Source organism: Erythrolamprus reginae, chromosome 2 (genome assembly GCF_031021105.1).
Source record: "Erythrolamprus reginae isolate rEryReg1 chromosome 2, rEryReg1.hap1, whole genome shotgun sequence".
Taxonomy (NCBI): Eukaryota; Metazoa; Chordata; class Lepidosauria; order Squamata; family Dipsadidae; genus Erythrolamprus; species Erythrolamprus reginae.
The window spans coordinates 37,554,796-37,570,017 of record NC_091951.1 but is presented as its reverse complement, the minus strand read 5'-3'; the positions used below and the strand labels follow the sequence as shown (position 1 = coordinate 37,570,017).

Genomic DNA, 15,222 nt, shown 5'->3' with positions numbered 1-15,222 from the left:
GCAGTTCTAATCTCCAGGGGGAGTTGGTTCCAGAGGGTCGGGGCCGCCACAGAGAAGGCTCTTCCCCTGGGGCCCGCCAACCGACATTGTTTAGTTGACGGGACTCGGAGAAGGCCCACTCTGTGGGACCTAATTGGTCGCTGGGATTGGTGCGGCAGCAGGCGGTCTCGGAGATATTCTGGTCCAGTGCCATGAAGGGCTTTAAAGGTCATAACCAACACTTTGAATTGTGACCGGAAGTTCATCGGCAGCCAATGCAGACTGCGGAGTGTTGGTGAAACATGGGCATACCTAGGTAGGCCCATGACTGCTCTCGCAGCTGCATTCTGCACGATCTGAAGTTTCCAAACACTTTTCAAAGGTAGCCCCATGTAGAGAGCATGACAGTAGTCGAACCTCGAGGTGATGAGGGCATGAGTGACTGTGAGTAGCGAGTCCCGATCCAGATAGGGCCGCAACTGGTGCACCAGGCGAACCTGGGCAAACGCCCCCCTCGCCACAGCTGAAAGATGGTTCTCTAATGTGAGCTGTGGATCGAGCAGGACGCCCAAGTTGCGGACCCTCTCCGAGGGGGTCAATAATTCCCCCCCCCCAGGGTAATGGAAGGACAGATGGAATTGTCCTTGGGAGGCAAAACCCACAGCCACTCCGTCTTATCCGGGTTGAGTTTGAGTCTGTTGACACCCATCCAGGCCCCAACAGCCTCCAGGCACCGGCACATCACTTCCACCGCTTCATTGACTGGACATGGGGTGGAGATGTAAAGCTGGGTATCATCAGCGTACTGATGATACCTCACCCCATGCCCTTGGATGATCTCACCCAGCGGTTTCATGTAGATATTAAATAGCAGGGGGGAGAGGACCGGCCCCTGAGGCACCCCACAAGGGAGAGACCTCGGAGTCGACCTCTGACCCCCCACTAACACCGACTGCGACCGACCGGAGAGGTAGGAGGAGAACCACTGAAGAACAGTGCCCCCCACCCCCAACCCCTCCAGCCGGTGCAGAAGGATACCATGGTCGATGGTATCGAAAGCCGCTGAGAGGTCAAGAAGCACCAGGACAGAGGATAAACCCCTGTCCCGGGCCCACCAGAGATCATCCATCAACGCGACCAAAGCAGTTTCTGTGCTGTAACCGGGCCTGAAACCCGACTGCTGGGGACCTAGATAATCGGCTTCTTCCAAGGATCGCTGGAGCTGGAGTGCCACCACTTTCTCGACAACCTTCCCCATAAAGGGAAGGTTGGAGACTGGCCGGTAGTTGTTAAGTACGGCTGGGTCCAGGGAAGGCTTCTTGAGGAGGGGGCGCACGAGCGCCTCTTTATAGGATGATGGAAAGGATCCCCTCCCCAAGGAAGCGTTGATAATCTCCTGGACCCAGCTCCGTGTCACCTCTCTGCTGGCCGAAACCAGCCAGGAGGGACACGGATCCAGTAAGCAGGTGGCGGAACTCACAGCTCCAATGGCTTTGTCCACTTCATCAGGTGTCACCAGATCAAACTCTTCCCAGACAGATGGACAAGTACGGGCCCCAGTCACCTCAACTGACTCGTTGTCAGCCGACTCTGTTTTCCAATTGGAGTCGAGGTCCGCCCGGATCTGAGCGATTTTATCAGCGAAAAACATGTTAAAATCCTCGGCACTACTCTGCAAGGGCTCCCCAACTCCCCTCTGATTAAGAAGGGAGCGGGTCACCCTAAACAGAGCGGCCGGGCGGGATTCCGCTGATGCAATCAAGGCGGCATGATACGCGCATCTTGCCGCCTTGAGTGCCACTTTGTAAGTCTTAATAAAAGCTCTTACAAGTGTTCGATCAGATTCGGACTTACTCTTCCTCCATCGCTTTTCTAGACGTCTCTTCTGGCGTTTCAACTCCCGGAGCTCCTTGTTGAACCATGGAGCTCTACGGGGTCTAGCGCCGCGGAGAGGTCGCAAAGGCGCAATCCGATCAAGAGCCTCCGCTGCAGCCTTGTTCCAGGCTTCTGCAAGAGACTCCGCCGAACTGTGGACGAGTGCATCTGGAATAACCCCAAGCACCGTCTGAAAGCCCTCTCGGTCCATCAGGCATCTGGGGCGGAACATCTTAATTGGTTCCGCCTCCCTGCGGGGAAGGATTGGAGCCAGGAAGTCAAGCCGTAGTAGGAAATGGTCTGACCATGACAAAGGCAATACTTCTAAGCCCCTTAGTCTCAGACCATTGCTCAATTGCTCAGAGAGGAATACCATGTCGGGTGCGTGTCCTCCCTCGTGCGTTGGACCCTGTATTACTTGAGTCAGGTCCATGGCTGTCATGGTGGCCATGAACTCTTGTGCCAGTCCAGAGGCTTCGCCGAGTGATGGCAGGTTGAAGTCCCCCAAGACAATAAGTCTGGGGAACTCCACCGCCAACCCGGCTACCTCCTCGAGCAGCACAGGCAGGGCTTTAGACACGCAGCTGGGAGGCAGGTACGTGAGAAACAAGCCCACCTGAACCCCTAAGTCCAACTTCATCAAGAGAGACTCGCAACCCGCAATCTCTGGAGCAATGAGTCTACGCAGGCAAAGGCTCTCCCTGGCTATAATAGCCACTCCTCCCCCCCTTCCCTGGGGTCGAGGTTGATGCCATATCTGAAACCCAGCTGGGCAAATTTCAGAGAGAGGAACTCCTCCCTCTGGACCCAGCCAGGTTTCAGTAATACATGCCAGGTTGGCCTCCTCATCCAGGATTAAGTCCCGGATGAGGAGAGCTTTATTTACCACCGACCTGGCATTAAGCAGCAGCAACCTGAGCCCAGGGCCAGAATTACACTCACCACCAGTACCCAAGGTTGAGCTGACAGAGCCAGAACAAGGGATCGTTATTACGCAACGATCCCTCGTTCCCCTGGAACGGCTGTGGCATTGATTGGTTGATTGATTGATTGATTGATTATGAATGAAATGGGTGGCATATAAGTTTGATATATGAGCCGGGATGGGACAATGGTTAAGAGTGCAGCACTGCAGGCTACTTCAGCTAACTGCTAGCTGTAGTTCAGCAGTTCAAATCTCACCACCGGCTCAAGGTTGACTCAGCCTTCCATCCTTCCCAGGTGGGTAAAATGGGCACCCAGATTGTTGGGGACAATAGGCTGATTCTGTAAAGTGCTTAGAGAGGGCTGTAAAAGCACTATGAAGCAGTATATAAGTCTAACTGCTTTTGCTATTGATAAAACACATAAAATACCATATTTTTGGAGTATATGATGCACCCCCCTCTCCAAGGTAAGAAGCTGAAAATGTGGGTGAGTCTTATACTGCGACTGCAGACATGGCTACAGACCATGGCTTGTGTTTTTGGGCTCTGTGCCTTGTGCTTCAAGTCTCCAAACGCTTTGTTTGAGATTTTATTTTATTATTTATTTATTACTTAGATTTGTATGCCGCCCCTCTCCGAAGACTCGGGGCGGCTCACAACATGTAGAAACAAATCATAAGCAATCAGACAAATTTAAATATTTAAATATTTAAAAACCCCATATGCTAACAGACACACACACAGACATACCATGCATAAATTAAACGTGCCCAGGGGGAGATGTTTCAGTTCCCCCATGCCTGACGGCAAAGGTGGGTTTTAAGGAGTTTACGGAAGGCAGGAAGAGTAGGGGCAGTTCTAATCTCCGGGGGGAGTTGGTTCCAGAGGACCGGTGCCACCACAGAGAAGGCTCTTCCCCTGGGGCCCGCCAACCGACATTGTTTAGTTGACGGGACCCGGAGAAGGCCCACTCTGTGGGACCTAATCGTTCGCTGGGATTCGTGCGGCAGGAGGCGGTCTCGGAGATATTCTGGTCCGATGCCATGAAGGTCTTTAAAGGTCATAACCAACACTTTGAATTGTGACCGGAAATTGATCGGCAGCCAATGCAGACTGCGGAGTGATGGTGAAACATGGGCATACCTAGGTAGGCCCATGACTGCTCTCGCAGCTGCATTTTGCACGATCTGAAGTTTCCGAACACTTTTCAAAGGTAGCCCCATGTAGAGAGCATTACAGTAGTCGAACCTCGAGGTGATGAGGGCATGAGTGACTGTGAGCAATGAGTCCCGGTCCAGATAGGGCCGCAACTGGTGCACCAGGCGAACCTGGGCAAACGCCCCCCTCACCACAGCTGAAAGATGTTGTTCTAATGTGAGCTGTGGATCGAGGAGGACGCCCAAGTTGCGGACCCTCTCTGAGGGGGTCAATAATTCCCCCCCCCAGGGTGATGGACGGACAGATGGGATTGTCCTTGGGAGGCAAAACCCACAGCCACTCCGTCTTATCCGGGTTGAGCTTGAGTCTGTTGACACCCATCCAGGCCCCAACAGCCTCCAGGCACCAGCACATCACTTCCACCGCTTCGTTGACTGGGCATGGGGTGGAGATGTAAAGCTGGGTATCATCCGCATATTGATGATACCTCACCCCATGTCCTTGGATGATCTCGCCCAGCGGTTTCATGTAGATGTTGAATAGCAGGGGGGAGAGGACCGACCCCTGAGGCACCCCACAAGGGAGAAACCTAGGAGTCGACCTCTGGCACCCCACTAACACCGACTGCGACCGGCCAGAGAGGTAGGAGGAGAACCACTGAAGGACAGTGCCTCCCACCCCCAACCCCTCCAGCCGGTGCAGAAGGATACCATGGTCGATGGTATCGAAAGCCGCTGAGAGGTCAAGGAGCACCAGGACAGAGGATAAACCCCTGTCCCGCCAGAGATCATCCATCAACGCGACCAAAGCGGTTTCCGTGCCGTAACCGGGCCTGAAACCCGACTGCTGGGGACCATTCATGGCTGCAGGGATCGCCAAAGCACATCGCCGCCAATTACCGTCTCTGTGCATCATGTTTTCACCTCTGCACACTGTGTTTAAGGCCTCCACATGTCCCATTTTTGGCCTCTGCACATTGCGTTTTCAGGTGACAATTGGCTGAAAACGCGAGGCTTAGAGCTTAAAATGGCAACTTGGAACAGCTGCTGCCTTGTCTTATCGCTTCCCCGCTTCGCCTGCTTTACTCACTGGAGCTCCCTCTGAAGATCAGCTGTGCTTTCGAAGCTGCTTATCAGCCCCAAGCGAAGTGAGCGCTCACACATTCACAACCAGCAAACTAATGTACTGAAGCTGACCAGACTAAGGACGCTAGCCAGATGAATACCTGGTAGGCAGAATTTTTTTCTCCCTATTTTCCTTTCCAAAAACTAAGGTGTGTCTTATACTCCAGAGCATCTTATACTCTGAAAAATATGATGAATTATATGCTATCAAGTAATTTTCTACTTCAAGGGAAACCGAATTTCTCCATGATGATTAATCCCAAAGTTGGTTTTTCAGATCTTCCAAAGGTGCTCCCCCGTTGCCCCTGTAACTACAGGGGGTGGACCGAAAAATGGAAACACTTGACTTTTTGGCATAATATTAGAACTATCAATCAAAACTTGACATATTTTAATGTTTGTTTGTTTATAATTCTGTTATTTGATATGTTTTTTAAAAACTATCTCTTTTTTTAACAGAAATTTAAGGAAATTGGTTATAACCTTCTAGAAATGGCAGACCTCTCAGACTTTCAAAGAGGCCAAATTGTTGGTGCGCGAATGGCAGGCGCTAGTGTAACAGAAAGTGCCTGGATGTTTGGCGTTTCAAGAGGTAATGTCTCAAAAGCAATGACTGCTTTTGAAAGAGAAGGGAAAACATCCTCAGCCAAGCACAGGTCTGGTCGATAGTCGAAGAGAGACTGTCGGACTCTAAAGCGAATTGTTAGAGTGGATTGCAAGACCGCAGCTCCTAAAATCACTGCAGAGCTCAATAGACATGTGCAGAACCCAGTTTCCACAAAAACTGCTCAAAGGGAGCTTCACAAATCTGGATTCCAAATCTGGATTTTCAAGGTGTTTCCATTTTCCCCCCACCCCCTGCATGTCCACCATCTTTGTTTTTATTGTTCCTCATTTATTCTTTCTTTTTACTTTTCCTAGTATTAAAGTCTCCTTCAGAAAATTAGATCTTTGCATCATATGCCAAAGTAGGATGTTTTGAGTCATCAGTGCTTCAAATACGAAATCAAATGAGTTGATTTGTGTGACGGTCCATTTATTTATTTATTTCATGGCTATCCAAGGTATTCTCAGGAGTCTCTACCCCAAAACGAACACCATTGTTGACAGGTGATCATTTCTGTTTGACCAAACCACAGTCTCTTGCTGTGTTCCATCTATGTTTTTCCAGACCTGTTCCGAGTCCTTGTCTGATCATATCTCTGGAGAGTTTGTGAAGATGCACCAACTGTTGAACGAAAGAGAGCTGGGTATAAAACAGGCCTTAGAAAACCAGAGAGAAAAGAACTTGGCTCAGATGGAAACCAAGTTAAAGGAACTGGACTGCAAGATGGCCTCACATTCAGAAACTCTGTGCCGTGTACAAGCCAGCTTTGAATGCAAAGACCAAATAAGTTTCCTCAAGGTAAGTTTGACTCAGCCTTCCATCCTTCTGAGGTGGGTAAAATGAGGACCCGGATTGTGGGGGCAATATGCTGGCTCTGTTAAAAAGTGCTATTGCTAACATGTTGTAAGCCGACCTGAGCATAAGGAGGAGGGCAGCATAAAAATTGAATAAATAAATAAGGAGGATCGTGGGCTGTGGGGTTTTCTTGGGAAGGAGAAAAATGCTGGGTGCATAGATAGCACCATAAACCATCATCAAAAGAATAATTTGGGGTTCCAGATCCAGCTGGTGTTGTAGATGAAGAAATAAAAATGATACCCAGGCAGTAGTGAGGAAAGAAGAAATATTTATTCCTGAAAGCAAAATACAGTAGTACCCCTAGATACGAGCATAATTTGTTCCATAAGGGAGCTTGTATGTCAAGGCAACTCGTATCTGGAACAAAGTTGTTTTACCCTCCGAGATAACCAAAAGCAAGGATTCTTGCGCCACCTAGTGGATGCTCGGCTCGTATCCCGATTTTGAGCTCGGGATAGGAACAGAAATGTCTCTCCCCTCGTGGCTCGTATCTTGAAATACTCGCATGTAGAGCAGCTGATATCTAGAGGTACTACTGTAATTTGTTTTTAGGGACAAGGTGTATTAGGGGCAAGGTGTAGAAAAACGGGCTACAGTGACAAACGTTTATAGCTTGCTTGGGAGTTGGAAGTGTACATGCTAAGGGGCATGTGTGTGTGTGTGTGTGTGTGTGTGTGTGTGTGTGTTTGATTGAGTATGTTTGTGAACATATATTTCTGCTGGGAGACTTAATTTAATTATCTTCATTTGTGTTTGCAGACCTAATCCTTTGGGTAACTTATTTTGGAGTTTGAGGCAGAGTGCTAATTTAATTAACTTAGAGACACTGATTCTCAAACCATTATAGATTCTGATAATGTTTTTAAAGGAAGATGGAAACAGTATAAAGAATAAAATATATTTGGATATAAAACGTCTCACACCATGATTTGTTCAATTAGGGTTTGTCATAACTGACAAAATCTCTGTGGTTTTTAAAAATCTTGGTAAGCCACCTGGAATCACTGAGAACCATATTGGTGGCCAAATCGATTTTCTTAGACAGATAAAATAGGTCGGACTGATTTCCTGTCACAATTGCTAGATTCCACAGTGTTTGTTCATGTAAAGGAAAGATCAATCAGTCCAGGATATGCACCTTCATGACCCAGGGTTTTCAAACACTTTGACTCTACAGTCCTCAATTTTTGTTTCTTATGTACAGTGGTACCTCTACCTATGAACGCCTCTACTTAAGAACTTTTCTAGATAAGAACTGTGTATTCAAGATTTTTTTGCCTCTTCTTAAGAACCATTTTCTACTTAAGAACCCGAGCCCAGAAAAATTTCCCAGGAAATTTGAAAGCGACTTGAAGGCCCGGCCATCCTCCTTAAAATCCCGGCCATTTCAGGCTTTTCTGGGCTGCCAGAGGAACCTTTCAGTGGTGCTCCTCCTCTCGCCCACCTGGGTTTCTCTCTCTGGCAAAGTGTATGGGAGGCAGCCTCGCGCCGGGTGTGTGGGAGGCACGTGCTCCTCCTCGCCACCTCAGTCCCTCTTTTTTTTTTAAGCCTTAAAGTTTTGGATTTTTTAAAAAATTCATCTCACCTTCTTCTGTCCTCTTCCTCTTCTCCCTCCTCCTCCAACCCAAATTCTGAGCTTTTATTTCTTTACTAATGGGTTTGCACGCATTATTTGCTTTTACATTGATTCCTATGGGAAAAATTGCTTCTACTTACAAACTTTTTTACTTACGAATCTGGTCACAGAATGAATTAGGTTCTTAAGTAGAGGTACCATTCTATGTTGTGATAGCATTTCACTGAAATGTTTTTCTGATAACAAAGTAGGACTGAGAGCACAATCTGTTGTACACCATTAAAATGCAGAATACTTTTTTCAGGGAAGGGAGTGATAACACACGGAAATAATTATTTTGACTATTATCTCACCTTTCTTTCTTTTTTCTTTCTTTCTTTCTTTCTCTTTCTTTTCCTGCTTTCCTTCCTTCCCTTCCTCCCTCTCACAGGAAGCAAAAGAGTTGCTAGAGAGGTAAGTAGTGTTTGTATTTGTATTTGTATTTATTAGATTTGTATGCCGCCCCTCTCTGAAGATTCGGGGTGGCTAACAATAATATAAAAAGACAATGTAAACAAATCTAATATTAAAAACAATCTAAAAAAACCCAATTTAAAGAACCACTCAAATATACAAGCATACCATGTATAAATTCTATAAGCCTATGGGGAAGAGAAATTTCAATTCCCCCATGCCTGACGACAGAGGTGGGTTTTAAGGAGCTTGCGAAAGGCAAGGAGGTTGGGGGCAACTCTGATATCTGGGGGGAGCTGGTTCCACAGAGAAGGCTCTTCTCCTGGGTCCCGCCAAATGACATTGCTTAGTCGACGGGACCTGGAGAAGGCCAACTCTGTGGGACCTAACCAGTCGCTGGGATCCGTGCGGCAGAAAGTGGTCCCGGAGATATTCTGGTCCGATGCCATGAAGGGCTTTATAGGTCATAACCAACACTTTGAATTGGGACTGGAGACTGATCGACAACCAATGCAGACTGCGGAGTGTTGGTGTGACATGGGCATATTTGGGAAAGCCCATGATTGCTCTCGCAGCTGCATTCTGCATTATCTGAAGTTTCCGAACACTTTTCAAGGGTAGCCCCATGTAGAGAGCGTTACAGTAGTCGAATCTCGAGGTGATGAGGGCATGAGTGACTGTGAGCAGTGAGTCCCAGTCCAGATAGAACGGTTGCAGGAACTGGGCATGGTCCCTTTAATAAAAAGGAGGACCAGGGGAGATATGATAGCAGTGTTCCAATATCTCAGGGCTTGCCACAAAGAAGGAGTCAACCTATTCTCCAAAGCACCTGAGGGTAGAACAAGAAGCAATGGGTGGAAGCTGAACATAGGGAAGCAACCTTGAACTTGGAAGAAATTTCCTGTTAGAACAATTAATCAGTGGAACAGCTTGCCTCCAGAAGTTGTAAATGCTCCAACACTGGAAGTTTTTAAGAAGATGTTGGATAACCACCTGTCTGTAGGGTTTCCTTCCTAAGCAGGGGGTTGGATTAGAAGACGTCCAAGATCCTGTCCAACTCTGTTGTTGTTGTTGTTGTTGTTGTTGTTGTTGTTGTTGTTGTTATTATTATTATTATTATTATTATTATTATTATAAAAAAGTGGAGATTTTCTTGAACGAGTCTTCACTTCTGAGGATGACGTGGGCATTTTCTTGGCAACAGCATGGCCGTCACTTTCTCCTGGTTTTTGCAGCTTTCCCGGGAAGTACAAGATCTGAATCTAAACCTTTTTGTGGGGGAATCATCCTATGTTGGCCTTGTGCTGTTCTCTACTGTGATTACTTTTAAAAATGCATGGGTGATTCTATTAAAACCTGATTTATGGAACAGGAGATGGTCTCAGTGTAACTCTCTTCCTATTCTACATGCTCCCAATTTAGTCCAATATTTTCCATTCTATTTTTCCTTGTTGTATAAATCCATTAAAAGGGGTGAAAGAAGAAAATGGCATACGGTTCTGGTCAGAGGTGCTCAGAAATCTTTCTGTAGAAGGACCCAGATCAGTGGTAGGTTCCTACAGATGCACTGAGGGGCGCTGTTCCAGTAGCAGCCCACCAATTATGCAATTTGTGTACGGCGGCTCTGGTATCGTCTTTTCTGGTCTGTCGTGGAGCACCATCTTTTTTTGGCCTTTTTTTGCTTCCTGTGCATGTGCAGAAACAAAATATATTTGCAGGGATGCTTGCGCGCATGAGATTTCAGTGATTTTTTGCGCTTGCGCAGAACCAAATTGCACTAGGGGATATACACACATATGGTTGCGAAGCGCGCATGGTGCACTGGTATGTAGATAAGTGCAACCTGCCCCTGAACTAGATGTGAATCCTGTAGCTTTGATAGATAGAGCTGTGGTGGCGCAGTGGTTAGAATGCAGCACTGCCGTCTACTTCTGCTGGCTGCCAGCGGTTTGGCAGTTCGAATCTCACCAGTCTCAAGGTTGACTCAGACATCCATCCTTTCAAGGTCGGTAAAATGAGGACCCAGATTGTTGAGGGCAATACAGTACATTGGCTTTGAAAACCGCTTAGAGAGGGCTGTAAAGCACTGCAAAGCAGTAAATAAATCTAATTGCTATTGCTATTGGGGAAGCTATTGTAAAATGGCTCATCCTTGGGATGCTCTTCTCCTACAGGCTCCGTAAGGAACAAGGAGCTCCAGACAAATCCAAACTAGATGCTGAACTGGTAGGAGAAGATGAGCTGGGGGCCAGCAGTGAAGATGCAGGTGAGTGTCAGATTGAGACTGATGAAGATGTTGATGAGGAGGAAGAGGAGAGAAAAGAAGAGGAGGAAGAAGATGAAGAAGATGACGAAGAAGAAGACGAAGAAGATGAAGATGACGAAGAAGAAGAAGAAGAAGAAGAAGAAGAAGAAGAAGAAGAAGAAGAAGAGACAGCAGAGGAGAAGGAAGAGGAGGAGGAGAAGGAGGAAGAGACAGCAGTGGAGAAAGAAGAGGAGGAGGAAGATGGAGTGGTGGCTGTAGACTTGAGCCTGGGCGAGTTTAAAGGACCTCTGCAATTCTATGTCTGGAAGACGCTCCTGAGTGAGCTATATCCAAGTGAGTTGAGGTTTTTAGACCAAATGTATTGGTTACTGGTTTATTACTTTTATATGCTTTATAAGATCAAGGCTATGTACTCCACAGCAATAACCCTGTAATGTGGGGGTGGGGGTGGTGATACCCATTCAGTCATGTCCAACTCTTGGTGATTCTATGGGCCAGGTCTCCCCACATTTTCCAATCTTGCACTGCTTCTCTGAGTTCTCCCACGCTCCGGCTGGTGTCCGCTTTGATGGTGTCGAGCCACCATGTTCTTTGATGGCCTGCTTTCCATTTACCACTAACTCTTCTGAATATAACTGCTTAACTGCTCTAATTTATTTATTTATCTATCTATCTATCTATCTATCTATCTATCTATCTATCTATCTATCTATCTATTTATTTATTGGAATGCAGTTTGGGTTAAAAGAGAGAGAGGAAGCTTCAGGCATGTTGGAGAAGGCAGTGGCTTTATTAACAGCTGGCTAATATTAGATATATTAGATTAAGGGGGTGCAGTGGCTAAGACGCTGATCTTCATGATCAGAAAGGTCAGTAGTTTGGCGGTTCGAATCCGTCGTGCCGTGTAGTGGAGTGAGCTCCCGTTACTTGCCCCAGCTTCTGGCAAGCTAGCAGTCTGAAAGAATGTTAAAGTGCAAGTAGAAAAATAGGGACCACTTTGGTGGGAAGCTAACAGCGTTCCATGTGCCTTTGTCATTTAGTCATGCCGGCCACATGACCATGGAACTCATCAGACAGCGCTGGCTCTTTGGTTCAGAAACAGAGATGAGAACTGGCCCCCAAGAGTCGAGGGGAACCTTTACCTGTTACACATCTGTTCTTGTTCATTTCTGAATTCCTTCCATCTTTCCTCTCCAGTCCCTGCAAGCATCACTTTAGACTGCAACTCAGCTCATCCCAGCTTGGTCCTCGTGGAAGAAGACACCGGGGTCAGGTTCCAGCAAGAAAATCTGAAGAGGCTCAACTGCAACCCATATGTGATGGGACAGCCGGGCATTATCACTGGCTGCTTCTACTGGGAGGTCGATGTCAGGGAGAGCACAGATTGGATAGTGGGGATGGCCAAAAGGCCTGTGAAGCGCAAGAGGAAGCTGAACTTTCTGCCCAAGGAAGGGGTGTGGGCTATTGAGCTGACGTGTGGAGAGTACCAAGCTCTGAGTGAGCCCCGCACTCCCCTCTCGGTCTCTGGGCAGATAGAAAGAGTTGGGGTCTACCTGGACTTTGAAGGTGGGCAGCTCTCCTTTTACGACAGCAGAAGCATGACCCACCTTTACACCTTCCAAGCATGTTTCCGTGGTTCCATGGTGCCCATTCTCAGCACTCAAACGGACTACCCCCTCTTGGTGTCGACTTTCCAACTTTGAGATCTTAGCTCTGGATGTAGCATTGCAAAGAACAGCCTGGTGAAAGTTGAAAACATTGAGGTGCGTCAGGGTGGCTGTTTTAAGAGAAAGTCCATCCTATGCCCTCTTTTGTAAGCAGTTGCTCCAAGATTCGAAACTGGTGTAACCTGACTATTGTGGTCCATGATGGCATGTTCTAGGCACAGCAAGTGCAATAAGTGTAGCTTTCAAGTTTTTTTTAAAAAATTCATTTGTCCAATACACAAATACATAGGAAGAAAAATAGACATGTGATAATATAGAAGAGGGTGAAAGTGAACTTAGAGGAGAGGATATATGAAAGGAAGAGAATATATAAGTTAGGTGAAAGAAAGGAAAGACAATTGGACAGGGGACGAAAGGCACTCCAGTGCACTTATGTCCTTCTATTTCCCACAAGTTTAATTTCCTTGACCTGTTGACCGTAGTGAGGAGAGAGGCTGCCTCTGTCCACCTGTGGTGCAAGATTTTTACCTGCTTTCAATGAGTTCCACTGCTGGCAGATAGGATGAAGACAAGCCATACTTCCTGTCCTTGGTTGGGAAGGCCTTAGTAGGGATGGTCAAATGTATAAGTACTGGGTTATATTTGTATCTGTATCAAGTGATGGTTTTCCTCTTCACCCTATAATTCTATAGAACAGTGATGGCAAAACCTTTTTTCCTCAGATGCCGAAAGAGCGTATGCACACACACTATCGCGCATATGCGAGTGCCCACATTCATAATTCAATGCTCGGGAAGGGTGAAAATAAGGGGCGTACATAAGTGCACTGGTGTGACTTTCGTCCCCTGTCCAATTGTCTTCCCTTTCTCTCACTTATCATATATATTTTCTTTCTTTCATATATCCCCTCCTCTAAGTTCACTTTTACCCTTATATATATTACTACATGTCTATTTTTCTTCCTATGTATTTGTGTATTGGACAAATAAATAAATAAAATAAAATAAATAATAGCTTTCCCCACCCACCAGAGGCCCTCTGGAGGTGAGAAATGGATTTTTTCCCAACTTTTGGTGGGCCCAGTAGACTTGTGTTTTGCACTCCCCAGGCTCCAAAGGCTTCCCTGGAGCCAGGGGAGAGTAAAAAGGCCCTCCCCCATTCCCCCGGAGGCTCTCTGGAAGCCAAAAACGCCCTCCCCCATTCCCCCGGAGGCTCTCTGGAAGCCAAAAACGCCCTCCCCCATTCCCCCGGAGGCTCTCTGGAAGCCAAAAACGCCCTCCCCCATTCCCCCGGAGGCTCTCTGGAAGCCAAAAACGCCCTCCCCCATTCCCCCGGAGGCTCTCTGGAAGCCAAAAACGCCCTCCCCCATTCCCCCGGAGGCTCTCTGGAAGCCAAAAACGCCCTCCCAGAGCCTATGCGTGAGCCAAAAATCAACTGGCCGGCACACTGGAGCTGAGCTAGGGCAACGGTTTGTGTGCCAACAGATATGGCTCCACGTGCCACCTGTGGCACCTGTGCCATCGGTTCATCATCACTGCTATAGAGCATTACACATCAAAATAACTAGACACAGGGACAATTCTCCCCCACCCCAGTGCCACCATCATGCCAAACGACTAATTCCCACAGCAGTGCTTTTATGCTCTGGGATGTGAAACGTATGTCCTGGGCTTTATTACTATTTTCCTTCTCATCTTTCCTATTTCCTATTCCTTTGGCATGTTATAACTGTAGCTTTGTTGTTTGTATCTCATCGTTTATATTGATTGATTTTATTCAATATCCTATTATGGTTTATTTTGCTTACTTATTTAGTATCTATGATGATCATATGGTGTATATTTTATGTATGATTTATGATTATTTTATTTTTTGATTATAATTTTGATTTTTATCACTTGCTGCTTATATGTACACTGAGAGACGATTCCTGGTGTGTCCAATCACATTTGGCCAAATAAGGAATGCTATTCCATTCCTACTGTATCCTGTTCATTATGTATAATTATGTATATACAGTATAATCTAGGAAATCGAAGTCAATCTTGGTATAGAGTGAAAGATCTGGACAAAGGAAAAAAAATATGGGGTGGGACTGAAAGAAATAAAGAATTCCTACCAAGCTAATAACATTCTGCTGTTTTATTGCCTGGCTGTAAGTTGGTGAGAGACCAGGTCTTTGGGAGCAAAGAAATTAGGTGCTTTGGGGTCAAAGCTCTCTTTTTTCCCCTCTTTCTCTCCCTCCCTCCTTCCTTCCGTCTCTCTTTCTCTCTCTCTCTACTCTTCCTCCCTCCCTTTCTCTCTCTCTCTCCATCCCCTTTTCTTTCTCTCTTCCTTTCTCTCTATTTTCTCTTTCTCTCTTTTTCCTTTCTCTCTATTTCTCTCTCTCTCCCTCACTCTTTCTTTATCTTTCTCTCCCTTCCTTCCTCTCTTTTTTCTCTCTTTCTCCCTCTTTTTCTATTTCTCTTTTTCTCTCTCTCCCTCCTTCCCTCCCTCTCGCTCTTTTTTATCTCTCCTTCCTTTCTAACTTTTCCCTCTCTTTTTCTCTCTCTCTCTCTTCCTTCCTCTCTTTTTCTCTTTCTCTTCCTTTCTCTCCTTTTCTCTCTTTCTCTTTCTCTTCCTTCATCCCTTTCTCTCTTCCTCCTTCCCTTCCTCTTGCTCCCTCCCTTTCTCTCTATTTCTCCCTCCCTCCCTCTTTCTTTCTTTCTTTCTTTATCTCTCTCCTTTCTTTTT

At 46.6% G+C, this 15,222-nt stretch overlaps 1 protein-coding gene across 5 annotated transcripts in view; it reads left to right on the top strand.

Moving 5' to 3' along the window:
* The window catches only part of LOC139160198 (zinc-binding protein A33-like), a 69,896-nt gene extending 55,280 nt beyond the window's left edge, over window positions 1-14,616 (top strand). For 4 of the 5 annotated variants that reach the window (XM_070737826.1, XM_070737824.1, XM_070737825.1 and 1 more), the window contains exons 4-7: window positions 6,234-6,467; window positions 8,534-8,556; window positions 10,731-11,155; window positions 12,020-14,616. In XM_070737826.1, coding sequence (XP_070593927.1) covers window positions 6,234-6,467; window positions 8,534-8,556; window positions 10,731-11,155; window positions 12,020-12,525 — 1,188 coding nt within the window. In that variant the 3' untranslated portion in view covers window positions 12,526-14,616. The remainder of the gene's footprint in view (window positions 1-6,233; window positions 6,468-8,533; window positions 8,557-10,730; window positions 11,156-12,019) is intronic. The other variant, XR_011557899.1, reaches the window with a different exon arrangement.
* Window positions 14,617-15,222: the final 606 nt, after the last annotated feature.